Here is a 27,795-nt window from a genome sequence, read left to right on the forward strand (position 1 = left end):
TGAACACCCCAAATCTCCTCTCCATATAAGGAAGTTTGTAACAGGTTCAATTGGAGACATCAAAAACATTTTAAATAGACATCACAAGATGCATCTGTAGTTTAAAGGTCAAATTTATTAGGAGATTAAGAGATGTATTATACGTGGACTATAAATACAGCACAGCTGACTTTATTCACATTCAGAGACAGCCAATGCCAACTTATTTTGTAGACACCCTTGTTCTTTTGTTCCAAGAAAAGTTTGCACCATAAGACTTGGATTTAGGTTTTGGAACCTTCTTCTCTTCAACGTCATAGTTCCAGCCTGGGGGTTGTGGGGGAAACGGTCAGGGGCAGGGGGGAGAAAAAAAAAAAAAAAAAGGAATTTTAAATATTCACAGCATATAATATAGAACAAATGCAACTTAAACCTTTTAACTTTAGTATCTTTTTCTCCAGATAGGCATCCACTAAGTTCTTCCTTTGCAGCTGGCAGCAGAGAATACAGAAGTGCCATGCACGTCATACATGCTTGTTCTCACAATTGAGATATTTCACCATACTGCATACCTCAACTTTCACTACTCCTCCAGAAACCTTGACAGTCATCAGTGAAAAGCTCAACAGGGAACACCAACCATTTCTGTATGCAGCCCTGCAAGTTCACAGCTTCACAAGCTCTATAGCATCTATGTTACTCTATAGCATCACACAGGCACTCTGTGTATGCTGGGACAGGAAATGAAATAGCTAGGACAGAAATAAAGGTGAAGTGACATAAAAAATAGCATACAGGAGACCAATACAGTAACTCTGGGAGTGAATGGAGACATTGGAGACAATGGATATTGGAGAAAAAAAGAAAGGTGGGAGGACCAAAGTAAGGAACAGCAAAAAAAAAAAGTCAACATTAAAAGGGAGTATAATACTTAACCTTTTTACAAGAACTTAAAAAAAATTAGGAGTAAAAGAGAAGGGAATGAAGTGATAGAAGACAAGTAAATTATGTGATAGTTAAGCCAGAGAAATGCTAAAAAAATGTCAGAAAAGAGGAGGTGAAGATATTAGTGTTTATGTAAATCAAAATGCAAATTGGTTGCAGCCTCCAGGTGCCTGGAAAGTTGCCAGGGCAGCACTCAGTATTCCAAAGTTTGGTCTCTTTAACTGCAACATTTCACTCAAAGTTGAAATTCTTGAGTTGAAGCTAGAAGTGGATAAGAATGCAGTTTTAACTGCTACTAATAAGATGATACATTTCTTTAGTTTTAAAACAAAAATTTGATAAAACTGAAAAGGTTTAACATATATCTGAAATTCTTCATTTGTTAAGATATTCACAGAAAACACTCAAAATGCATCTACACATCAAAACATGTTTTTTAAGATACACAAGTTGCCCTGTCACTGTGCCTCAATTTTGTGTATTCACAAATGCCAAAATTTTCTTTGTTTATTAGGTTGAACCAATGTTAATTTCCAAGTTAACTATTCTCCATAAGAAATACTGGAATAGGGGTGAGGTTTTAAAAACATATTCTTTCCATGTGTGAGAACACTGACTTTTGCCTACTATTCTGATTAACAATTTAAGCTTGAGTGAACAGCCAGAACTACATCCAGAGACAGACTGTGGTATTGCAACATTCGGCATAACAACACCTAACTTTGAGGCACTTGGTTGCTGGAAAGGAATCTACAGCCCCAAGTTATTGCTTCATCTTTTTATACACTAGATAGAGAGGCACTGAATACCTCCAAAAGAGATTTGCAACTGCCAGCACAATGACTTGGCCTGCCATAGCTATCCAAAATCCACAAAGTTAGTTACATTTACCTTTGGATTGCAATAGACAGCCATATGTGATAAGGTTTCACACTCTGGTACACGCTCCTTGAGTTAGGAACCGTCAGTTTTTCACAACAAAGAGCAGAGGTCAGTTTTATAAAAATATTACAGCGCTGTAAGAGATTATTTTTGCCCATAACGCTGCCATACAAGCTAAGTGGATAGAAAGCAGATTTCACTGCCTGTGGAAGAACATCCTCTGGAAGAACATCCTCATCATGTGACGAAAGGTTACTTTGGAGTAGAAAAACTCTCTGTCCTTGTTACGAAAACTGTATGTTTTTCAACAGTGATGTCAGACAGGGAAAATTTAGGTCTACAGGCTAAACTTTTAATTTCACCCAGTAATGAGCGCTTCCTCCTTGATTCAACTTCAGACCATCCTGAGCAGTCACATTTTGGACAGAGATCTCTCCTGTTACTGTATTCTGTGCTCTTATTCCTGCTAAAGAAGATGCTTCAGAACGGACAGGCACAAAGACACCTTGCCTGAGGTTCCTCAAGTCATTCAGTGAGAACTGTACCAAAATCATATCATCCCAATCTTATAAAAAATACCTGCAATATCCAGGATTTGCAGAAGCTAAACATGAGATTTTCAAGGAATTTTGTTAAGCAAAACTTGGGTAATTCTTACTGAAAGGACAGAGAAGTTATCTGTGTTCCCAGACTTCGACGTATTTCAATAATATCAGTTCAGAAGTTGTACCATTCTAAGTGAGTGCCTATGTTCCTCATTTCTTTCTAAAAGTACATTTGTAAAATTTCTATTTCCAGCTGCATCTGATACTGAAGCTACTACTACAGAAAATATGATGCACATGTCATACATATAATCCTATGCCACCTTAATTTAGCTAACACAGTATCTGCAGAAAATTTTCATATATCTTATGGTAAAATTATGGGTGCAAATTAAGTAAATATTGAACTAATAAATACAAGTCACAGCCTTAGTTTAGTTGGTAAAATTTCTTTGTAGCTTTCTGCACAACGGGGATTCATTACTAATTCAGTGAATGCATAGATTTCCTACACGGAACATATGGAGTATTTAACTTGAATACGCATACCAAAAGGGTAAAATATATCATGTCCAAAGAGATAACATAACTAGCTCATTAACATAATAGCCAGGATTCAGTTTTTTTCTTACAGACTGAATTTCCTAAGAAGCAGCATTAACAATACACAAGTGTAAGTAAAGCAACACTAGATTTTCCATAATTTCTTATTATTTGCAAAACATTACAGAATACTATTAAAAATGTCACAATAATTTATATATCCAATGCAAATATGATGATCCTATTCATTTCTTAATGAATACAATTTATTTTTCAATACAGTTAAGACCATTAAGTTTAAAAATGATCTCCTCTAAGAGCAACAGGGAAATTTAATATGCCAGACTTTAAGTAGTGCAAATAAACTGCACTGGTCTGAATGGTTTAGCTTTTTAACTGTAAAAGTTAATGGATTCCTCTTTTTATGGGTGCATAGTAGAAATCAACCAACAACTTCATACAATTTGGTCTGATCAAGAAATTTTACTTCTTAATTACCCCAGACTAAATATAGATGCAAGCTGCACACCACTGGAAAAACTGCTGAAGAAGCTTTTTGCCCCATGTGCGTTATTCCTGGCTTTAAGTCAGTGCTACTAATTCGTCACATTAACCAGGACTAAGCATCAAGCTGAATCTATCATACTTCATAAATGTAATACGCACCGTTTTTTTCAGCAAAGGCAATGGCATCTTCTTTAGTAGCGAAAGTAAGAACCATGTTAGATAAAGGATCAGCTCTGTAAGAAATCAGATGACAAACTCTAAGAACATTTGAAATAAAAAATAATTGTATCTGTGTCTGTGCTAGCCAAAAGCTGTATTACACAAGTCATTGTAGTACACCACCTCAAAAGCAGCCTGAATTTCAGCCATTCAAAATCCCTAACATTTTTAATTAGTTCCAAGATTAACATTTACATTGTGGAGAATATTGTTTCCACTTTTCAGTTTAAAATTCCCTCCCAACTTTCTGCTGAAATAAATGTTTTAAGTTTTTTTACTCAATAAATATGTCTACCTGCTGAATTTATAATAAATGCACTGCAACAATCTTTTTGATTCTGAAAGCTGTGTGGACACTCTTTTTGGGTGACTGGGAGGCTTACGGCAATCTCGAACAATTCATGGAGGCCAGAAGTCTGAGAGTAGCTAATGAGAGAATAATCTTATGCAGAAGAGAGCAGAATTTCAAACTGAACAGAGCAGGAATTAATCAAAGACTGAAAAGATGTGAACAAATTCATAGTTCCGATTTGGCTGAAGTCACATGACCACCAAAAATTGTTCCAGTACATCACTCAGATCTCAGGCCACCAGTGAAAACAAAGTTCAGAAACTCAAACTGCTAGCTAAGTAATTACACAGTGGTTATTTTTAGATTATCAGCTATTCTCAACCACATTTCTGAAAGGAAGCAAATAAGCAAAATGTTTTTTGAAACAAATTAAAATCTCAGTAAAAAACAAACTTCGTTATTTGTTGCTATAAAAGACTAACTTAAAAGCAATGATAAAGTTTTAAAAAAGAAGGACTTTAAAAACTAATCCACAGGACTTTTGCAGACATAAGATAGGGGCTGTAGGAGTGCAATGATTGCATAATGCTTCCAAGAGCCAGCCACCACACATGAGCCTGGGAGACAACTGCAAGACAAGACCAAATTGCAACGAACTATTGAAGGAGCTGCCTCTGACTGCTCTCTCTTTGAAGCTATATGGGTAAATGAAGAGAAAAAGCAACCAAAGAAACACTGAACTCTACAATAAAGGACAAAGCCTGTGACTGGCAGAGGGGGAAGGGAAGAGGGGGAATCTAGCTTCCAGCAAAGACAACAATGTAATTTTATCTGATGTACACATGGAAAAATGGAGTTCACTATACATCCAATATATTCCCCAAGAAAAAAAAGAATAACAGGATAAAGGCAGAAATTACACTTTGACATGCCACTGTGATGGGCTTTTTTAAAAACATGTAAAGATTTATCTTACAAAGGCAGTACAGAGAATTAGGGACTATGAATTAGTCCACTGTGTGATCACGCAACCAAGTATATTGCAATATTGTGACAGCTTTTGCTTATTGGTCGTTTCTTCTGTGACTGAGGTTGGAAAAATGTAGTCAACTCACTACTAAGTGGGAAACAAAGAAGTTTAAGTTTGATGTGTAGCAAGGAACTTGTACCTGTTCGGTACTGAAAGTTTACTGAAAAACTTCCAGGATACAGGCAGTTTGGAAATGAGGACTGTGCAGAATTAGTGTGTTCTGCTCTCTGGTAAGATCATCCATCGTACAATTGAAATACAGCTTTTTGATTTCTATTCCTCAATGTGCAATCCATGTATTTAAACTTGAGATAATCTGTGAACAAATGCTAGAGTTCAGAACAGCCAGCAGGATGTCCTACCCATAAGTATTCTTGTAACCAAAGTTCCCAAATTAAAAAAAAAAAAGCCATGAATCTATTTTATTCAGATCTACAACTGGATAATTTGCATTGAAAAAACTACAACCAAGAAGAGATGACAATGACAAAAAAAATAAAAAATGAAATGAGATTGTAAAATCACAGAAATACTGCAAAGACCTACAGTAAGTAAGCGTATGGAGTTCAGAGGAAAGGGGCTCACCAATAATTACATCGCGTTATTCAAAAAGAATGGGTAAACACAGAATCCTACCCAGAAAAATAATTTGTCTGAAGAAGTTAAAGTCAGCTGAAAACCAAAGGGGAATTGAAGAAAAGTTCAATTCAACCTGAAATATAAAGCTGGTGTTACCGGCACTGGTTACAGTACTCTAATCTGTGCAGGTGTATAAATGGACTGGACAATGGTGGCTACATATTTTGGGGGCTCACAAGACAGGTGGAAAGGTGTATTGCTTGTCATAAGTCTTTAAGTTAATTTAGGCCACTGTGAAACAACCCAGTCATTACTTGCTAAACATAGCGACTACTGGCAGTAGTGGAATCATCCAAGCTGTAAGTGTATTAAAGCATTGAAATCTTACCTTGAAACAGTAATTTTAATATGCTTAAGATGAGATGGTGAAAAAACCCACAAATTGCTTAAGATGAGGTCATTGCTGTATACAAGCTTAAAGTTTTAAAACAGGTATTTTAACAGGATATTTCAATACAATTGATATATTAATTTGTAATTACTATTTCTTTCTCATCTAGTCAACACTTTAGCTTCACTTCCATGATTCCTTTGCAGTTACAGTACCACCAAGACTTTATAGGTTTTAAGTCTCAATATTTTATGGAAAGCCAAAATAATAGAACGACTTGATTCCGGAGTTATTTTCAACTAATATTTCATAATTTTTTTTTTTAATCTCAATTTGGTCATAGACTGACTACATCTTTAGGAAAAAAATGCATTCCCAAAATATTTCATAGTTAAGCATTTAGCTTTTTTATCAGAATTTTGTGTTGATTGTAAATGCCAGTATGATTGCAGCCAGACATTTTCAGTACACACTGCATCCTTTCTGAAGTTTGAAAGTTAATTTCCAGTGTTTAATTTTTGTTTACAGATAATAATTAACTTTCCTGATAATGCCTCTACAAAACAGCTTCATAACAAAATTACAGTATCATGAGAAAAATTGCTGTCCAGTTTACAGGAATTCTAACCACATTTAACATGTAGGTAGTACATTTAGAAAAAAAAATTAACTACATCTAAGTTATACTTACATCGCTAAATTATAGCATTACTCTTTTTCTAGATTTTGGTGCATTTAAGATTTTTTACTACTCCTAATAGCAACATTGAAACAAACTCATTTTTTAAACTGTTTGTTAAAAATTAACTGTAGCTCCTCATTTCAGATCGTCAGGGTATTTATATAACTTTGTAAAAAAAATTAGAGAAGCTAGGTATCACTAGTTTATGTTTAAACAAATTTTAAATTTGGCATGCAACTGACAGTTGAGAAGGGATTCGCTGTTTCAGGTACCTAATAGCCTTCTCTTCTTGATGCTGGCATACAGTAATATCACCACAAATGTCATAGTTGAAATTCCTGTTTAACACTTACCAAACTCTTCCAGATGATTTCGTGAGCTAAAATCTGTTTTTACACAATCATTAATCATATGACTAACAAACTCAACCACTGTAAGTAGTGTTAAAACACTAATAGATTTACAGGTAGGAAAACAATTTCAGACTTAAAATTTACATGACTAGTAAGAGCCAAATATAGAAGAAAAGTATCTCAAAATTCAGTAACTACTCACGTAGATGCCCAACCCATTAGAGGGTTCTCCCAGCGCTCCCTGTTATCAAATTCCATCTTCCATTTCTTCGTGTTGTTAACTCCCGCCTGCATCGCATTACGTGCTGGAACAAAAATGTGAACTTTCCTGGTTTTGATGTGCTCATCTGGAACACCAGTTAAAGAAGTGATATCCTGTGAAAAATACAATTGGACTTGTTAAAAAAGAATTCACATAAAAGACAGACTTCTAAAATAATATTCCTTACGCTTTTTACACAATTTCTTCTTCTTTTTTTTTTTTTATTACAATAAGAGAAGTTTTGCAGAAATGTATGAGTCTAGCTTTATAAAGCTGAAGCAGATTCACAATGGGACAGCTCTCATCCTACTTCCCGTGGCTGAATTAGATTTAACATGGATCAGCTACCTGAACCTGCTCATCTCCCAGCTATACAACTGATAGTGCCAGACGATAGGCAGGAGATATTCCCTCCAACTCTCAGACTGCAGCTGTGAAGGCAGGACTGCTCCAACTTGTACCGGCTAAAGCACCCATGGAAATATATCGTGAACTCTTCTTTCCCCCTTAAACAACGAATTAGAGCATAGACTGAAGCATCAACAACTCTGGAAATTTTACATAAACATTAGGAACCTACACCTAATACAAACAGATCTATTCACCAAGATCCTGGTCAGCCATCTATCTGATGTAGTATAAATGCTTTCACCTGGGCTTAAGTTTGCATATATATATATATATATATATATATATAATCAAGAGGCACCAACATCCACAACGAATGAAAAAGGTATGCTTAGTATGAAGGAAGAAACAGAAGTTATCTTTTCCACAATAATCTATTCACTGTAGAGTAGGTTACCAGAACTCAGCTCTCTTACTTCTCTAACCATTCATTATTACATAAAGTTGACCTCTCCTCTTTAAAAAATAAGGCCAAGTGCGTTGCAAGCTCTGAATATCTGCTTTGAGAGTCACATCGTCTCGAGACTACTAGTTGATATCCAAGATCAAAAGAGGAACAAAATTTCACATACATCAGGGCTCTTCAGCTGACTTACTTACCCCCTCTCAGAGTGCAGACCTATTTTTTTTTCACTCTAATTCAACATATGCAGATTATAAGGCTACCTAATTTAGCACTATTCATTCTAGACCAACAGTAGGGACTCAATCTTTTAGGATGAGTAATAACAACACTGAACAACCAGTGGTGTCAGTTTGAGTACATGTCTTTTAAACAGGTATTATACAGTAATTTGACATTTTTTAAAGGGATGTTCTTCACTTATTTGCACCATTTGACACTGGTAACGCTCATAGGTATTTTTGTGAAGGATAAAAGTATTTAGGAGATTCCAGCCTTCACAAAAATGGCTTATAATGTGTTATATTGCCAGAAGTAGGATGCCCTCCTCAACTAAGGTTTGGCTTGTAAGCTTTCTACAAACAAACCTAACAAAGATAAAAACTGAAGGATCACAAAAAACAGCCTAAAAAATATATTTTTTTATGTTGAAGCTGACTTCAACACCGAATAAGAAGGAAAAACCTCACTAGAATTGCTACAAAAAAATTACTCTCAGTAGCATCTGATAAAGTGAACTTTCTCTTTAAAAACTAAACAGTAATTACATAAAATTAACCTGTCAGTTCACCCTAGTACAGTAAAGAGAGTGAAATCAAACATCAAATCCTGAACTGCTCCTGTTCCTTACATACTTAAAAGGCCAGTGGGAGCTCCTTGGTCTCCCTCCCTCCCCTCCTCTCTCCAGGAACAAGCTGTAAAGTGGTTAAAGTCCAAAAAAGACTAGCAGAAATCTGGGCATATTGAATTCATCACACCAGCAGTGGCATGAATTGAATGAAAAGGCAAACAAGTTTAGACAAAATACTGTGGCTTTACATGTCTCTAGCTACTAACTTTATGGGATTTTGTTTTGTGGCAAACTTAAAAGCTCTTGGTGCTGTCACCAGATAATCCTTTGAAATATGGCAAGTATCATTTTTTGTTTTACTTCAGAAAATAGTCTTTGGGAGATCACTCCCTCAAAACTGCAGCAGGGAGCATGTTTAAAGCATTTGACTTGTATTCGCAATTAGAACAGAAGGCGACACAAACAAACATGCAAACTGATTTTCCAAATTTTAAATTTTCTACCCAGACTACCAAAAGGCAACTGTCAAAATATCTTAACAATTCCATTATAAATGATTTCATTAGGATCAAGTAATGTTTATTTTTAAAATGAGTCTAGCAATGATATGAAAAAGAAAGACTACCAATTACTGAACTGTTGCAACACACAAGAAACACCTCCTGACAGACTGGCATTTCTGACTGCTGAAGCTTGAACCACAGTTTCAGAAGGAAATAGCTTCAAGTCTTCTTATTTGAGCTGGCAAACTGCTTTGTTTAATCAAATTTTTTTTTTACATGCAGTAAAAGTTTGGTGGGACTTCAATGCCTTTTATATCATGCCTCCAAGCTTGCCTTTTAGAGACCTGGACAAGTGTATTATTCTTTACATCTGTATTTTAACAAACATGTTTCTATTGAGAAAATATTTCCCCAATATTTCATTTTCCCTTCTGAAATAATCTGGATCCTGCTACACTGATAGATTCTGGTTTAGTTAGCAATCAAATACCTCTAAATTTGCAAGCTTGAAAATAGCACAAAATCTTTTTTTTTTTTTTTAATTATTATTTTTAACTCAACAACTTGTATGTCCATTATGAATTTTATGCTTCGGATTTACAGGTTTGTGAATTACTTCTGAATTCTCTGTGATTAAATACTATACTAACTAGCATTATAGACATATTACATTTTCTCTTTTGAAGCCTCCACACCAGAAAACCATAAAAACACTACGTATTAGTGCGTAGAGAACACTATTTAAAAAAACATTATTAAAAACCAGCAAATGCTATATATATGAGGTAACTGTGGTAAAGAAATGCCTAGACTTGTTCATCTGGATGAAAACAAAACCAATAACCCAGACAAATCCTAAACTCCTTCAAGCCATGTTTTTTTGGGAACTTGTTTGGCTCTAAATCAAAGTTATTTTACTAATAATATAGGATTCATCCCATAAAAAATCTTTTCAAGGTGAAAACTAAAACCTGCCTACTTTCAAAAACTGAAATATCTACATGATGTTGCTAGCTCTTCACACTTTGATTCATTATCGCTAAAGTTTCCATGCCTTCTGGGAATCTAGCAATTGTTTATTGATATCTTCCCCATTTTAAAGCTGGCAATTGAACAGACAGTTGTTAGGACAATGAGTTTCTGGTTTCTGAAGCCCAAGTTGTCCTGACATAAAATCACTGTTTTTGCTTGCTGTAGACATGTAAGGTACTGTAGCATAGCTGAGCTGTTGCCAAAGATATGGAATAAAAAGGCTTGGCATCTATCACATACTTGACACCTAAAGAGCACAGAAGCTCTAAAATTCCTATTCCCTGTAGGCGCACTCTTAGTCTAGACAAACTGATTTCTCACACTTTTAAAATGCATTACAACACTCTATTGTGATCATTTCATCCACACAGCTCCAGCTAGTGACAGAAGAACCTGTCCTTTAAGCGACATTTCAATGGGCTAAAGCTCCCGCTCCAAGATTCCATTAAAACAATATAATACTTGAAAAGAACTGTGCTGCACTGGGTTGAACTCTCTACTGTGTCTTCAGAGCTTTGTTCTGAGTTCAAGTTTTCATTGAAACTACCTGTGAACCAACTTTCCAAAACAATGATGTTTTTGACAGCTAGTTTCACACTACTATCTTTTCCTTTTTAAGTGTTCTTTACTGAATTTTGCTCTATTAGCATATAAAAATATTAGTGAGGTGTTCAGCATTACAAATTCTAAATAATAAGGTGATAACATAAAAGACTTGGGATTTGAACTGTATAACTTTGCAGTACTAAAAATTAACAATTCTGCTTCATGTTTTTAATGCATGCTACCATCTAAAAGATGAATTCTGACCGTTTCGTTTTTGGATTATTTATCTATACACTGTTTTTTTTTTTAACAGTAACTTCAATTTTTTTTTAATAACCATTTGTGGCAATTTTGTTCTTGAAATAAGCTCAGAGAGACAAAACATTTATTTAAGCAGCAGAAATAACATCAAACTGCTTACAAACCAAGAGGAGTTTGTGTCTTTATTACAACTTACACTACTTAAGAACACTTGTCATGGTGGAAAGGCTGGTAAAACTGTCCTGGAAGGAGTAATAAAAATGATGAAAGTGCTATACAGGGGGGAGAAAAACTCATGCACAGGCAGAGAGTCAACGAAAGCAGGATTCAGCATAAAAATAACTTTTAAAGGAAAGGAAAATTTCTTTAAGTGCTCCACTAATAACACAAACTCCAAAGACGACAAGGAACTGAACTCTGTAATTCAAGGCAAACAGAGAAACGACAGAAAATCTCTCTGAAAATAAGTATTTTTGAATGGATGAGTCAGGTGTTCGCAAAGGTATCATATTTCAGCTCTGACATTTCTCCCCATGCATAGGCAAAAACTGTACATAACTGCTATCAACTATACTGTTTAGCATCACCCTCTTTTTTTTTTTTTTTTTTTAAATAAAGGAAACAGGGAACAAGCAATGGGAAGTTGATGTCAAAACACAGAAAAACCTCCCAGCAAGCTTCCCGCAACCACCCAGGATTTAGAGTCTTGCTAGCCGCTCTCTTTTCAATACGAGAATTTCACACATTTCAATGACCATTATGACTTCAAAGAATCAAATTTTCATCATTGTCCGTCATCTGCCAGTTGATTTGTATAAAGGAGTTCTTCTGCATGCACTCCGGACAAAGGGCTCCTTACTTTCGTGGCTATATATCAAGTTTAAAAGTTCTGTTTGTGACAGTTGTGTCTGTGGTAAATTAGGGTAACACTGAAGGAGTGCAGCTGCTCGGCAGGAACCTCCTTTTTGGCATCATTTCACTTAAATAAAAACTGAATAATTAGCTTCTGCCTTTATTAAACCGCAAAAATGCCACTGGCCTTAGTAATTACTTCCGGTTGCCCCACCTACTTAACCTCAAGAGTTTACACTTGTTAGAAAGGAGGGAAAGGAGAAGTTTTCTGTACTTTACAGGAGTTCACAGCAGCTTGCTTACTTCCCCACCCCCAACCTGTTTTACCAGCCTAAGTTCATGAAGTTTTGCTATAAATTCACGTTTCACATCGCAATACACTTTCTGTATGAGCTGCTGTTTCAAAGCACGGACCGGCTTGCACAATACCCATCAAATAGCAGCTGTGAAAGAGGCTTTTTATTTGGTGGGCTCAGCTGCTTAGGCTGGAAGTCAGGATGAGGATATTTACATTTCTACATTTCACTACAGTGTTTTTGAAATACGTGCAAGAGAACAAAGTCTACTATGCAAATTGTGAATGGAAAAATGGAGCAGAATGAACTCAACATGGTCAGACAACATTTATCTAACAGCTACAGACATAACAAGGGAAAAAAGCGTATTTGCCCTTAGGAAAGTCTGTATCACACAGAATACTGTTTTCTTTCAGGCTTCACAATCTTTTTGCATTATCACAGTAATCTGTGAACAACGTGTGTTACCCATACTATGTTCTCCCATCTAACTGCACTGCAGAACATTAATAAAAAAGTTGAAAAGCAGGGAAAGAACCACATTAAAACAAACAGAAAACCAAATACTGTAAACATGAGATAGGATTCAATAATAATAATGATGGCAAGAAAGCTTTTATTTAAAGAAAATCTCTTTACATAGACAGTTTTGCAGAAAACACTGAAGAGAAACTGGGTGTAGAGAGAAGGATATGCCAAGAAGCGGGTCTAACAGAAGCAGAAATTGTCACACTGCTGGAATCATCGTAAGCTCATTTAATACTTTTAAATCTACACACTGCCACTATGGAAAGGAGGAGTCAGTTTCCAAAACAGTTCCATAGGCAATGGGACTTCTGCAAATCCCATGTGCTCTGTACAAATTTGAATGGGACTTCACAGCAATAAGTAGAAAACTTCCTCCTCACCAACCCATCTTTCAATTCTTGAAGCACTTTATTTATAAGCTGTTACATTCCCAAACTGTGTATTCACATTTGTGTCCTGCCAGAGTAACAGAAAAATTGTATTTATAGACGTGATTAATGCTAAAATTTACGTAAAAAGCTGCTGAGTTGTGCTTTTGTGAGTTTAAACCATAATGCTCAAAATAAGGACAGAAATATGAGATTTGGCATCTACTGGTACACTGAAAAACCTCAAAGCAGAGAGGAATTTTTCTTGACAAACCATAATGCATGACAAAAATGCAGAAAATACTTACCATTCAGCCTGTACTTTTTTGATGGACAGGTAAACAACATTTTAGAAACTTAAAAATAAAGTATTCAAAACAAAGTCCCATTTTCAGCATAGACAGATATTTCATGCTTAGTATAGGTTTTTCGGCCAAGAAAGAATCAAAGGGCAAGACAAAAGCTATTATTTAATTATTAAGAACGCATTTTTTCCTGTAACAGTACCTCCTAGTTTTACAAATATTGTCTGAGTAAATGTCATGAAATTAAAGAAACGAGGAATCAAGTATCTGATTTTACATTTCACAGTTAGTCTGTAACATATACGACTGTAATTAAGAAAATCATTATTAAATAGAGGGAGTACAGGTGACCAGGGAAGGAAAAATGGAAAAAGAATATATTTTTATGAAATATATTGATATTGCTACTGCTAGCCCTCTAAGAGACTTCAGTGTGTCACGACATTCTTTAGACTGAGGAAATTATAAACCGCGTGCTTATCTTTAATGAGGTAGAAAAAAGCCTCTGAGTTATTTATAGCATATCTTGTAAACTACTTTTGCTTACAACAAAGTAAGATTTAGATAGCACATATTACCTAGAACTCATTCAAAGCACATGTAAAAGCAAACCTTACACTTCCACACACACAGATGGCTGGCTCTTTTACTGTCATTACCTGTAAGGCATTTAAAAATACATGTGTTTCTACAGTCACTCCTCAGATTAATATAAGAGCAAAAAATAAGAGAACAGTGGAGTTTTTAGACCATAAACCTTCAAACAAAGGAGAGGCACTTTTAGTTTACCTGCATTTAAAAAAGCTTCCAGTGTATAAGAAGTAGTTTTGATAATGGACAGCCAAATCCCCAGTCAGAAGCTCAGTGACATTAGGAATAATTTCTGTACTTTTTGTGTGTTTCTGATGCTATTTTAGTGAAGTCCTTATTTTAACATTCATTAGAAGTTACCTGTACTTATGTGTATGTATTTACAAAATAAATCATACACATATGACCTAAGTATATTTCATAAAGTTACCGTTTTCTAGAAATTCTGTCACAAATGAGAAAATGAACAGTTCTGACTTGCTCTGGGCCCATCTGAAAACCCTACAAAACCTCACATTAAGAAATTTTCCAAATAAGGCCCTGGTAGAGCCCCCCGATACTGACACCGCTTGTTTTATCATCTCCAGCCTTTGGAGGGGACAGGGTCTATCTAATATGCGTAAGATGTGTGGTCAGTGTGCCTTCTCCAGATTTGTGGAAAAGCTCCACAGTTCAAGCTGCAAAAGACTCGAGGGAACACAGCATTCAGAGGCTGACAGTGAACTGGGACACTACTTACGTATAAGCTGTGCAATTGCTGCAGTGAAGCAGAACACCTGTGCTTTTATTGAGACAATTCATAATCTAGACAGCAAAGACCTGAGCTGTTGAGTTCAAATTTGGATGCATGACCAAATTTTAAGACTTGATAACTCTAGTAAGACTTCTTATGATGAAGTTGTAAGTAACATCATCACTACAGTATATGAAACAGCTACTGTGGATTCAGTCTAATTAGCCATTAATCTCCCTAAGCCAGTAGCTACAGCACAGAATGCTACAATATTTTTAAAGAACTCCACTATTGTGCATTCCAGTGTTCTTTCCCTTTCACCTCCCAACTACCTATTTATTCTGTCCTTAGTGGTAATTGTGGAACACTGTTTAACTTGAAGGGTTAAAATTTTACAAGCTATTTAGGCTTTTATTAAAAAAATATCTTCATCAAAGTGGGGGATGGGGGAGCAAAAAGTAGCATTTTCAAGTTTAATTTGACAATACTGTCACAGTAGTGCATGGTCTGCTACTAAGAACAATATCCTGAAATCCTGAGTTCATGTAAACCGATGCCTGCCTCCATTGTGATGCATGTTCTCTATTCTTTACATCTCCTTTATAATTAAAGTGATTTCTGTAACAGATCTTTGTCACAAAGTAGCAAGTGGTATGAGGCACACGGGAGAAAAACAGCAAGCACAAAACCCCAATCAAGAAATGCAAATTTAGAGGAAGATCACTGCCGGCGCATGCTTTTTAGAAGAGAAGTTGCATTTAAGAAGTTACAAGGAAGCGAGACTGTTAAAAGCTGTCCCTTACCCTAATGCAAGATGCAATGCTTCTATGTAATATGCATGGACTTAAAAGCGGGTGCTAAATAGTGTACACGATTTCCATACACAGCAGGTAGTGAAGCAAGAAAAGAAGAGACACAGTTACCCTCCTTAAAGAGATGCACAATAGAGAACTGTTATGCAGTGTTAGCATACTGAAGGTCTATCCAGCAGGGATGCTGCGGCTATTAGCTTAAATGTTCACTGTATTTTGTTAATTAGTGCACACAGCTTTTAAGCCTTCGATGTGTTTTAGGAGGATCTTTTCTAACAGTAACACATTCATTATTCCCTGGTAGGTTCATGAGGCCTCAACTGTTTAATCACAATCCATAAATACATGGCTGAATTCCACTGGACAAAAGCTATTTCTTTAAATTTACCTATATGGCTAAAATGGAAGCTTTCTACAATCTCTCTGTAAAAAGCAGAATCACAAATAGAATGTATTAGTATTATTTTACAAGCTGTTTTTAGCTTGCTCTATCTAGAAGTTTGTCACTGTAATTTGTGCTTTGGCTTTTATATACCTGGCCTTAAAGGTTACTTACAGGACAGAAATCATGGTCTTGTACATTCTAATACAATAGAGAAACCTGTCATGAAGATAAAAAACTAGGTATTCAAATTCAGTAATTCAACTTGATCCACTACAGCTTTCCTTTTCAGTTTTCTATTACTGTGGGAAAAAAAATCAAAGGAGACTACAATACACTATTATGTTTACTAAACAGTGATAAAATAGTAAGAAATTGTTTTGGAAACGGACATTACAGAAGATGATATGCAACTTCTGACTTATCAGACAGCTAGAATTATTTGACCCAAGAATGCTTTCAAATGGAGTAGGCATGGTGGCAAAAATGTGGTCACTTACGAAAGAATAAAAATCAGAAGAATACAGAATAAAACTATATTTAAATAAGTTGTGCCTGGTTAATATGTTACTCGATGAAACCTTTCAAATATATGATTGATGATGGTGATGTTGGCCTATATAGAAAATGTTATCTATTTTTTCACATAAATATTTCATAACATATATAAAATGAGTCTGTAAAGGAAAAATTATCCAATTTTCATACGTTGGTAACAGGAATTGCTCTTCATATCCCCCCCCCCTTTTTTTTTTTATCATTTGTGACATAATTATAACATCTCAAAAAAAATACTGCATTCATTCAGTATGCCTTTGTCAGTGTTTTTTCAGTCAGCACTTGGTACAAATTCATAATAGCTCATGCTCTTCCCATTTCTTAACGTAGTGTTCAAGCTCATAGTTAACAGGATGGAAGTTATTTCCCCATCAAGCAAAGATTTTCCTTTACACACAAAAAAATAAATGGATAGGCTTTATGGAATGAATAGCACTGAGTATGTCAAGACCAAACAAGAGATTGAGAACTTCCCTACAGTGCATGCAAGACTTCACAAGACAAGAACTAAAAAACTCTGTGGTCTGAATATCAGTTGCTCTCTCCATGGTCCATGTCCTCACTTAACACAGTTTAACATTCCTGATTTGAGAAAGCAACTCCTAAAGTAATTCAAAGGCACACAACAAGCTGTCAAGAACTGGAAGAACATCAGTTTCCATTTCACCATTGATCATCTGAGTAGAAATGGGTAGTAGTTAAAAAGCACCAAGCTCTTCTGCAGCATGCCCAATCTTATGGGATTACTGGGCTGCAACTTTCCCTTCCAGACAAGGAAAGCTTTTTCTTTCTGACTAATAAAACAATTCAGCTAGAACTTCAAGACTAGAAACCGCTTTCAAGTCTGTACACAGAATTTTCTCAGAGAGTAAGCAGAATGTGTGTCTTATCTATCTAAATTTGGATTTACTACACAAATGAGGAAAGAGACATTTTAGTGGACAGAAAAACAAGGTCTCTACAAGGACTTGTTTATTCACTATTCCTCACAAGACAAAAAGAATTCACGTAATCTACAGAAATATTCAATAACAGGGGATACTAACTAAGCATTCTAGACAAGGCCAGGGTAACGGCATTGTTTATGAGAACATGAAAATATGACCTAGTCTTTAAAAAGCAAAACTACTAAACAAAACAGCTCCAAAACTGAAGTTACTTCTTACTCCTCTTGATTACTAGACTGTATCAACAGCTTACTTTTATTCTTTCTCGCAGATTAGAAACACTGCTTGCATATTTAGACTTACAAAACCAAACAAGTATTTGCATGTTGAATAACCCCTTGGAAACCAGACAAACTAAACATGATATACTCCTTTTATTTTTCTGAACAGCCATTGTAGCAAGCACTTCAGAACGAGTATTCCTTGATAGAAAATAAAATACTGTGTAATGAAACAAAACAATCTCCTGCATACTCTTCAAGCAGACATATTCTTTGACCCAGTGCTCCCAGACTAAAGCCTTGAAATTTTTGCACAAGAATGCTGCATGAAGGAAGTCCAGACAAAACAGACACTCGAGATGTTAGGAGGTTGTGTAAGCTCAATCTCAGTCACTCCTCCTTCCAATACCCAGCAGAGACAGCACTACCATCCACCAGAAGAAAAGGCTCTCAGAAGAAGAAATCCAAATCATTTACCCTATCCTAAAACTAAACAAACCTATACAGGGATAAGGGTGCAACTGCAGCTCATTGATAAAACTATGCAGCACTTCACACTGGGTTCAAGGCCATGTGCAAAATGTAAAGTTTTCTGTATTTAAAAATATATATATATACATCCTAAGCTTCGGTTTATTTAAAAGCTCTTATAAGAGGCTAAATGTGAGGACAATTTATGTAGTTTCTATAACCGTTCAGAGGTAACAGGAGGCTTCTTCATCTTGTGGAGTAACTTGTTGCCTGCAGACATTCTTACAGAAAGCTGTCTATCAGTATTCAGCCAACCAGGTTTTCCAAACCATTGCAAGCTTCATCAAACTACAATTGCTTACAAAAACAAGTTGTAGCAAGCCGTACAGGCTGAACTAAGATAGGATATTCCAATTACTTAATTACAAATATACTGAATTAGCACTGCTGAAAATGTGTAAATGGCTAGATAATCTGTAGCTCCACACACACACCCTACACCTGAGCTTGTACTGTACTATAGACCAAATGCAACTACCAGTCAAAACTACAAAAGAAACTGACATGTCATTTAAACCGAGTATCACTGTTTAGAAATAAACAGTGCTCTGGTAGACAGACCAGCACGGTGTACGTGAAGTGAGAAAGATTATCACCATTCCCCAAACCATTAAAACCTTTAAATATTAAACATCATATCAACAGCTTGACAAAATCATCCAAGACAGTCTTTTTCTCCCCAGGGCAGAATTTGTTAATCTTCACTGAAGAAAAAAAGGAAATAGAAAAATGTTTTTAAAGATTACGTTTTCCAGTAAAAAATGCACGCACACAAACGATTAGTCATTCTAAAAAGAGTAAAGGTGTTTAAGTATTTAACTCAGCCTAAGTCCACACTTAAATTAGACAAAATTCAAGTAGATGGATATGTATTTTTACTTGCAAACACTTAAAGTTTTGAATATTTCATTTATATTGAAAAAATTCATTTAATTTTGAAGTACTTCTAGAACGTGACTTAATATCTTAAACATCTTCTGCACTGGCAACATTCAAGTTTGACACATTCAAGTGTCAAACATCACAGCTACAGATGACTAAATGTAATCTAAACACAAAGCATTGAATATGAAGTGAAACAAGACAAAACACACTGCACTAAACATTTTCTATACCAGCACCAAACCATTTTTCATCTATCCTGAATCCTGAGTACAATACAGAATTCAAATAACCTGGCCACCTGCTTATGTGACACAACTGTGATGGAATAAAGTACCTCTTCAAGCCACGGGACATACAAAAGGCCATTTTGGCCAAAGTATAAGGCACACAACATTTTTTGAAGTTACGTTCCTCATCTAAAGAGGAACGCTATCCTAAACTGAATTCTTTATGGTAACCAGTTGAATAAATATTGCAGTTAGAGTGCATTAAATGAAGAAAAGATTATTCTAAATTCTTTCATCCTGTTAAAATGCTTTATGAACAGCTTGAACTAACCCTCAAGGAATCACCCACAAGGGGTTAACAGAATTTTGAAAAACCAAAACATAGAACATCCATGATATCCTTATTATCTAACACAGTGGTAATGCTTGGAGAATTCTTGGCTGAATAGTAGTTTCAAGAAAAGGAAATCTAGTAAGCCTGTCTTTAATAAATGGATGCTTTGCCAAGTATTTCTTTTCACTGAGTTGCAAAAACAGCTCCTATAAGCAGTCTTCAAACGCAATGTCTCACTGTCTTGCACGTAACTTTATGACACATTACTGCCTTGTTTTTCGAAGTGCAGTATATTATATATTCTCGGTTCTTGGGAAAGGCTGATAGGAACAATCACACTTCTAAAAGCATGTTAAAGCTTGATTTACTGTGTCCTTTGTTTCACAGCACTGTAGACTATCAGATTGATATCCAAATAAGTTTCATCATTCCAGGCTATTTTTCACTTGTTTGTATATTTTATTTTGAGCTGCAGTATTATCCCTGTTTATTATAATATACATACAGTCCACACTTCACTCTTCAAACTGAGATCATACAATTTCACTACATCCCAAGCCTCGCCAAAACTGGGATTTGGATGAAGGTGAACAACTATGACACAATCCTGAAAACACCGTGTGATGTTTGCTAATATTGCAATCTTGTAGAAAAAATGGACTGGAGTATTTCCTCAACTAGTTATTGAAAGTCCATGCATACCTTTTTTCCCCAAAGAGGTTTGTATTCCGAGAACCCTACTAATACTGCTACTCCTGGATTATCCCGTAGTAAACACTAACTGTTGTTACCTATGGACAGCCAAGAGGAAGCTGCTAAGACTCTTGATCCTCATTTCACAATAGTTACTAAACAGTTTTGGCCTAGGCTGCTGCAGGATGCAGTACTGACTGCTAATCGTGAACATGATCTGAAAAATATGAACTGCTCATCTCCTAAAAAGGGTCAGATTTTTCTGTGCCAAATTCAACATATACTGCAGCATGCAAGGTATTGTCAATGACAGCTACATGCAAGTTTGTCTACAATCAGAAGAAAACTGTCCCTCTACTAATTTTCAGAACTGAGACTTCTGAACCACTGCTGAAAAAAGGTTAATTAACAGTATTGACAAAATTTAACAGTTTCAGGACAGCAGCTGAAGTGTCAATAGCATTATTGTGGTTAGCCTGCCATGCTTGTGATATAGCCTACATGTCCCGGAATGGTGCAAAAATCACTTTAGTACCATGTCAATTGCACTTGATAGTACTGCTCTCAAATGCTTAACTCTGTGTAGGAACCCATCCTATTTCATCTTGGCCTAATACAGAATAAAAACATCTGTGAGATGGCTGCAACTAATAGCTGATCCTTAACCACTGTTCCACAATGTTTCTAGCATCTCCCCAGTGACCAAACTCTACAACTGTGCTTACGTTCATTTTTGCTTTGAGTCACTGCATATATGCTACTGGTAGAATATCCTACTTTTGAGATGCCTAAGATACCTTCTGCCCTAATTTTGAAATACTAATTTGTATATTTAGATATAGTCTAATTTTGAAATACTAATGCAATACTGGTATCACTTAACCATTATAGAAAAGTTCTTTTAGTGGCAAATATTTGGGGGGAATTTGCTATGGCACCTTTCCTATTTAGACAGCTACTTCCATGAGTGTGTCTAGCCTCTAGAAACTCTACACTAGACAACCACAGTGCAGTGTCACCTGTGCTGACTAGGAGCCTGCTTAAAGCACACATGCTGGACTTCTTCTAGCTAAAACCAATAGTATTGATGCACTGTAATTATAATGACTGAAACAAATCATGGTAATTTTGAACAGTTTAAATCCCAATTTTAGGCAAAACCACCAAAGCCTGATGTCATGATCATGGACATTAAGTTACTCCATACACACAAACAGTTAAGCTGTTTGTAACATTACCTGAGGGAGATTTGCTGCCAGCAGCTTTTGTCCTCTATAGCCCAAATTTCCTAACACAAGCAGGGTCTTGAGAGACTACTTTTCACCCAGCTATTTGTCCAGACTCTTGGAACATGACCTAATTGGTGGCCAGAGATTCAAAATATGATGCAAGAACTGTATTTTTGTTTAGCTTTGTTCAATTTGTATTACTTTCTTTGGATTTAACTGTCCGTAAAATATATTTTACTCGACATTCACAGAAAACGACTAATAATTGTGACAAAAACATCATTTCTTGGATTAGCTATATATAAGCGGAGCATTTAACTCCTTTTACATTTAAAAGTCCCATTTTCTTCTGATATCCACAATATAACTCTTAGACCATGTTCATTTTCCACTATTTCATTAGAGCTCATTTTTCTGTTGCATTCAACACATGCTGGGCTGCAGCAAGAAGGCAACTGACTACTGCTTAATAATTCAGTGTTATGATACTCTTCCTCCTCCAATTTCATTTGCGTTTACCAAGACAAGGGATGTTTCAATACTTTCAGATTCAAACAGGACTCAAGGTAATTCAAAGGAATCCACATTGATCAAGTTCTAGCAAGTGTATGCACATGTAGGAATACAAGGCCCACAGAAGTACTGGGAACTCAATTACAACAGGCAATTAGACTCTTTTAATAACCACGGTGTTACTCTGTTACCTTGCAAGCATCTACTCATGGAGGAGTTCAGTTTCAAAATAAGAGTTACAAAAGGAATACAGCAAATGGATAACCCCAGCCCATTTTCCACCTGTTCTTGCTGCTCCTTTCTGATGTGCACAGAAAAGCCACCTGTAAGTTGATGTCAGACTATATCTAAATATCCAAATTTAAACCTTATAAATGTTATTCTAATTTGACATCATTTTGTTTCAGGCCCCACAAGAGTCTGGGGGAAAGGATTTGTGTATCTAGAATGCGTGCCTACATGCACAGTACCGTAGGAAAATAATATTCAGTCTGACATTTAACTTAATGCTGGAAAGAACTGAGGATAAAAAGATCATTTAGTTTATATGTACCAAAAGCCGACAAGCAAACAGTAGTATTGAGCAAAATGATTCAATGGCTGATCTGAAAAATAAAAAAAAAAAAACCAACTACGTTAAGAATGCCTTCAACTTGATGAGAACACATAATGACATTAGAAATAGCCACCTCATTTATGATTCATTTACACTAGCACTGAGAGAACAGAACAGTTGTATTTCGAATTAGTATCACTAACTCAACTGAAAGGATAAACTCTCATAGACAGACAGGGAAATGAAAAACCCTGACTTAGAATAATGTACATTTAAATACAAAACAGAAGATAGAAGAGTATTTATTTTGCGGGTCTGTCTTTGCACTGCAGTCTCTTTCAGACCCATGTATCTATCTATCACCTGAGATTACATTAGGGAAATGTGACGCTGTAAATTAAGGCATTATAAAAATGTTATTTAGATTTTTTTTTAGTATTAAAGAACAGTGCTACAATAAACAAACACAACTCATAATATGTTTAGGGAAATGTAGGTCTATTGACTTGGTGCATCTTGTTTACATAGTGACTCATGAACTCTTGTACATCAAATGAAATTTCCTGAATTCCAAATTATGAAATTAGGTAAGCAAATAACCACCCTCACTGAAATACAGTATCATTTTTCTTCCCTTATTTGTGAACCTGACATGATGTTACTAATTTTTAAATTAAAAAAAAAAAGTACATAAAAAAGCTGAATGCACAGGCAGGTAAAAAAAAATATCTCTCTACACCTGTACTAGAAAACATTAGAAATAAAAGCCCTGAAGAGTTGCTATAATAGGTGCATTTTTTCCTAATAATCTGTTAAAGTTGAGCTGTCTCCACTCGCAGTTATCATCACAAATGTTCAATTTATAAATACAAATCCCAAATATTTCCTCTTGTTCGTAAGTAGTTAACATAGCTTCAGGGATACAAGAGAGCAGATAAATATGAACTGTCTGGTACATATGATGGGATTTTTTTTTTCTTGAAGATTCAAAAGCAGTATGAAAACCAATGAAAAGCATGCTTTTGCTGTGACGCATTCCCTCCAGAAGTCTTACAAAAATTAAACTATTGAATAATGTAAACATAAGTGTCAGGTTGCATCTAGAGTAACAGACCACACATTATGGAAGAACTTACAAGAAAAGATTGCCAAATTTCTGATCTGCTACTGATTAGCAGAAGAATGTTATGCATTTGTTCCTAGTTGTAATCTAACCTTCATGCATATTCAAAAGCTAGAGTATATGTACATAGTAACAATAACCTTGCATGCTTCTTTACACACTCTCTTTAGTAATATGGGTCCTAATGAAGATAATTTTAGGAAGCTGGCAAATCCTGTATGATTTCACTACACAGAAGAATATCCAGATTTCAAAAACAGCAAATTTGTTATAAATTACAGCTCATACTAGTCCTTGACCACAATACAATAATAAACAAGGTACTCATCATTTTATATTGCTTAATACTTGGAATGCCGTATTTCCTTCACATACTTGTTTTACTAATGCTGCCTTTTTAAAAATGTATGAAGGATTTTTACTTTGTAGTTCACATTTGTATGGCTTTCCTAGAAGAGCGGAGAATACCATACTGAATGCCTATTGTGCAGAAATAACCCTGAAGGCTGTATCATAGCAGTATGCAGTAGAAAACCCTTACCAATTTTTCATCAACTGTGATGAGTTGCGTGTCTCGAGTTTGGTTCTGTGCCAGCCGCCATGTGGAAGTGCTCAGTGACCTGCGGTGCAAGACTTGAAGTTAAAAAATGATTCATGCAATGAGAAAATAGAGGCAGACAAATCTTACATAAACAAGTTACTTTAACAATATCCGTCTTGTAAAAAAAATGGAAGAGGGAGAGATGAGGGCACAAAAATCCTTTTTCTCCCCAATTAGTTCTGTCTGCTGAGTTTTTGGCAGACTCCCACTTAGCAGTTCACAACAGGCTGCACTTTATGTCAGCCTACAGGCTCTCTGTCACAGAGACTGCCAGTGGCAAGGACTGTACTGCTCTATATGAATGTACAGTAGCTGGTTTGTCACGAACAGACAGAAAAATACAAGGCTGCTGCAAGCATTCTGGAACTCTGATCCTTAAAATGATGGCATCAGAGGAAAAAAATCTTAAACGTATTTGTAATGGGAAAGCTCCAGTTCTAGGCTTCAACAACAGAAATTAACCTTTTTTTTTTTTTAAGAAAAAAACAATAAACAGCACGAAAACATTAAGCTGATAATTCAAACACAATTTTTTATCTCTGAGTGGGCAAAGCTCACAACTATTTTGCTGCACTCCTGAATCAGTATGGGCCAGCTTATTAGCTTCCAAGAAATATGATTAATCCTTCTGCATAATTGCTAAACCTGCAAAGTGAAGATGGAAATATGGAACCCAATCCCCCATCACTGAATTGAGAAACAAAATTTGTCATCAATTTGCATTATGTCACTGATGTCAGGATAAGGCCTTTTGAGTGCAAATCATCTTTTGGCAAAATAATTCAACAGCAAGTGAAAGAAGCCAGAAAGCACAGTTCTCTGAGCTAGTAGTGTGCTTCACATTTAATTAAGGTCACTTTAAACAAATGAGGCACAATAGTGCAAGAATACAAATAACTGAACAGTAAGAGGGGCTAAGCCACTTCAGTTTCAACTCTTCTTCAGATTACCAGACTTGGGAAACAAGACATACTTGCAAATACAAATGAACTTTTGAGATTTTGTCTATGGGATGCTTACAACTGTACTTCTAGCAATTTAACACTACTGATAACATTTACCTCTCTTTTGAGGAAACCATCCACAACTGCCTCCACAAAAAACTCCACAGCTTTTAAAACAGAGTTCCAAGACACTCAAAAATCTGCAACACTATCAAAATTCAAAGCCCCCCACTTTGCCCAGTTCACATTCAGTAATTTGAAGGTCATATTGGGATGAGGTAACTTGCATGAAGTCATTCAACACCCGAAGAATTACAACAGTGTACTTTACATAGCATTTTATTAAGCCAATGAGAACATAGAAGGTGTAGCCAGGGGAAAAGTCCCTATAATGCATGCATCCACCCACATCTTCTAGTCTTAAATCCCTCTCCAATTTTTGTGGATTCTGGTGAAAATGCACTTCATAGACTCATACAACCACAGAATGATCTAGGTTGGAAAAGACCTTCAAGATTACCAAGTCTAACCATCAACCAGAACTACTGAGTCCTATCACTAAACCATGTCCCTCAGTGTCCCCATATCTGTGTCCCATCCCTAAACCATGTCCCTCCGTGCCACATTTGAAGATATTAAGTTGATCTCTTGGAAAAAGCCACTCATAATTCCACATAACAAAAGAATAGCTGTACTGGATTTAACACATTAACTAAATGAGCATTCAATTTTCAGACAATGCTGGCATGGTAAAGTTTTGACGAGGTAAAACCTACAATAGAAGGAAATTTAAAATCAGCGACTATCAAGTAAGCCACAAAAATCTTACAGATCTACGCAAATGGAACAAAGTTCAGTCCAGTAATATTTCAAATGCAGATTCCCACCAATCTATACCTCTAACACAGAATACATGCTACTAAATTATCTTTGATTTGAAAATAGCAACAACAGAAAGCCTCCATGTCAAGAAAAATGAACTCAAAGCACAAAATTTATAGAATCACCCTACTTTCTGGTATGGACAGACGCACATTTGAAATGACAAAATTTGCCTGCAAGGATATTTTGAAGTAGTAGTTTTGGGAGAAGCCAGGGAATGCAAGAATTTCACATCTAAATGATAACCACTCTGTTAGCTCAAAAGCTCTGTTTCAGAGAACAACACAGATGTCATTTTTTAATCTGCACATATCGAACAAGTATGGCATGTGAACAGGATACAACGATAACTGCAATATACTATGAAGATGCTTTTAGATGATCCTTCTTCAAAATCGTGCCCAATATGAAGTTATCCTAAAAGTTTCTCGAACAGGAGTATTACACGAGTTCCAGTGGAAAGCAGCTGAAAGCACACATTAAGCAAGGCAAAACACTGTGATAGGAAAATAAGTTTCTTCCTCCATCCCAGGCATTTTAGTATCAAAATAGCATTCCATGGTTATTCTAGAGCACCGTGTGATATGGTATTCACTACGTTATTAAATATACGGCCAAAGAAGAATATTGGCCCATACAATCAAATTGGTCCTTTCTGAACAGAAAATCTGATATAAATCAAGAAGTTCTCAGAACCTTGCTCTGTGAAAAGGTCTGATGAACATGTGAAGGGTTTATGTAAGCCAGGACTGAAGTAACTAGGCTGATCAGAATCATACATTATCCCTGTAATGTAGATGCAATTTGAACAAAATTTAATGTATTTCATGCCATGCCCTTCCAAACTTATTTCCACTCAGCGTTATGTCACCTGACATCTTTATTATTCAGGTGATTGTTCATTTTGAAAATTTCTGCCTTTTCAGAAAAAAATAAACATTAACAGAAAAAGAACTGATACTGGTAAAAATCCCATCAGATTAAAGGTGGGCAAAATTGCACACAGAAGGAGATAATTTATTTGCACAAGGTGTCTCTGTCAGATGGGATGAATTGGAAGGCTCTCTGCGATGTTTTAGCTCTTCTTCTTCAAAAGCAGACAGACAGTTTACTAGCCTAAGTCAATTTCTGCTACTCTTCATCATTTTTCAAAGGCCACTTCACTTGACTACACAATTTTTGAAAAAGCCCACCTGCCACTGGAATTTGCAACCTTGTTCCCTTATATATGCAGACTTCTGCCCAGCCCCAGATTACAGTGAGTTGGAACTTTCTGTAAGTACTCCATGTTTGAAAACTTGTTGAAAATGGGCATTTGGACTAGACTAAGAATCTGGAGCTGGAGTCCATGGAGGTCTCTCTGTGTAAGACTACATAAAATACCAGCTTTGCTTTACGGATGACAGACTATTGACACTGCCATTTGTTGCACCTCTCATAGGAAAGTACCCTGGAGCTTTCCTATGTACCAACAACTTTGAAATATCATGTGATCTGAAATATTACTATTTCAAAGTTAATAGAAAGCGTTA

At 35.8% G+C, this 27,795-nt stretch overlaps 1 protein-coding gene across 1 annotated transcript in view; it reads right to left on the reverse strand.

Moving 5' to 3' along the window:
* Positions 1-95: 95 nt before the first annotated feature.
* Positions 96-27,795, reverse strand: part of NDUFS4 (NADH:ubiquinone oxidoreductase subunit S4) — a 47,560-nt gene continuing 19,860 nt past the window's right edge. The window contains exons 2-5 of the mRNA XM_083818317.1: positions 24,378-24,456; positions 7,150-7,322; positions 3,561-3,634; positions 96-306 (exon numbers count right to left, since the gene is read on the reverse strand). Coding sequence (XP_083674443.1) covers positions 203-306; positions 3,561-3,634; positions 7,150-7,322; positions 24,378-24,456 — 430 coding nt within the window. The 3' untranslated portion in view covers positions 96-202. The remainder of the gene's footprint in view (positions 307-3,560; positions 3,635-7,149; positions 7,323-24,377; positions 24,457-27,795) is intronic.

The sequence above is a fragment of the Anser anser genome, assembly GCF_964211835.1.
Source record: "Anser anser genome assembly, chromosome: Z".
Classification (NCBI taxonomy): Eukaryota; Metazoa; Chordata; class Aves; order Anseriformes; family Anatidae; genus Anser; species Anser anser.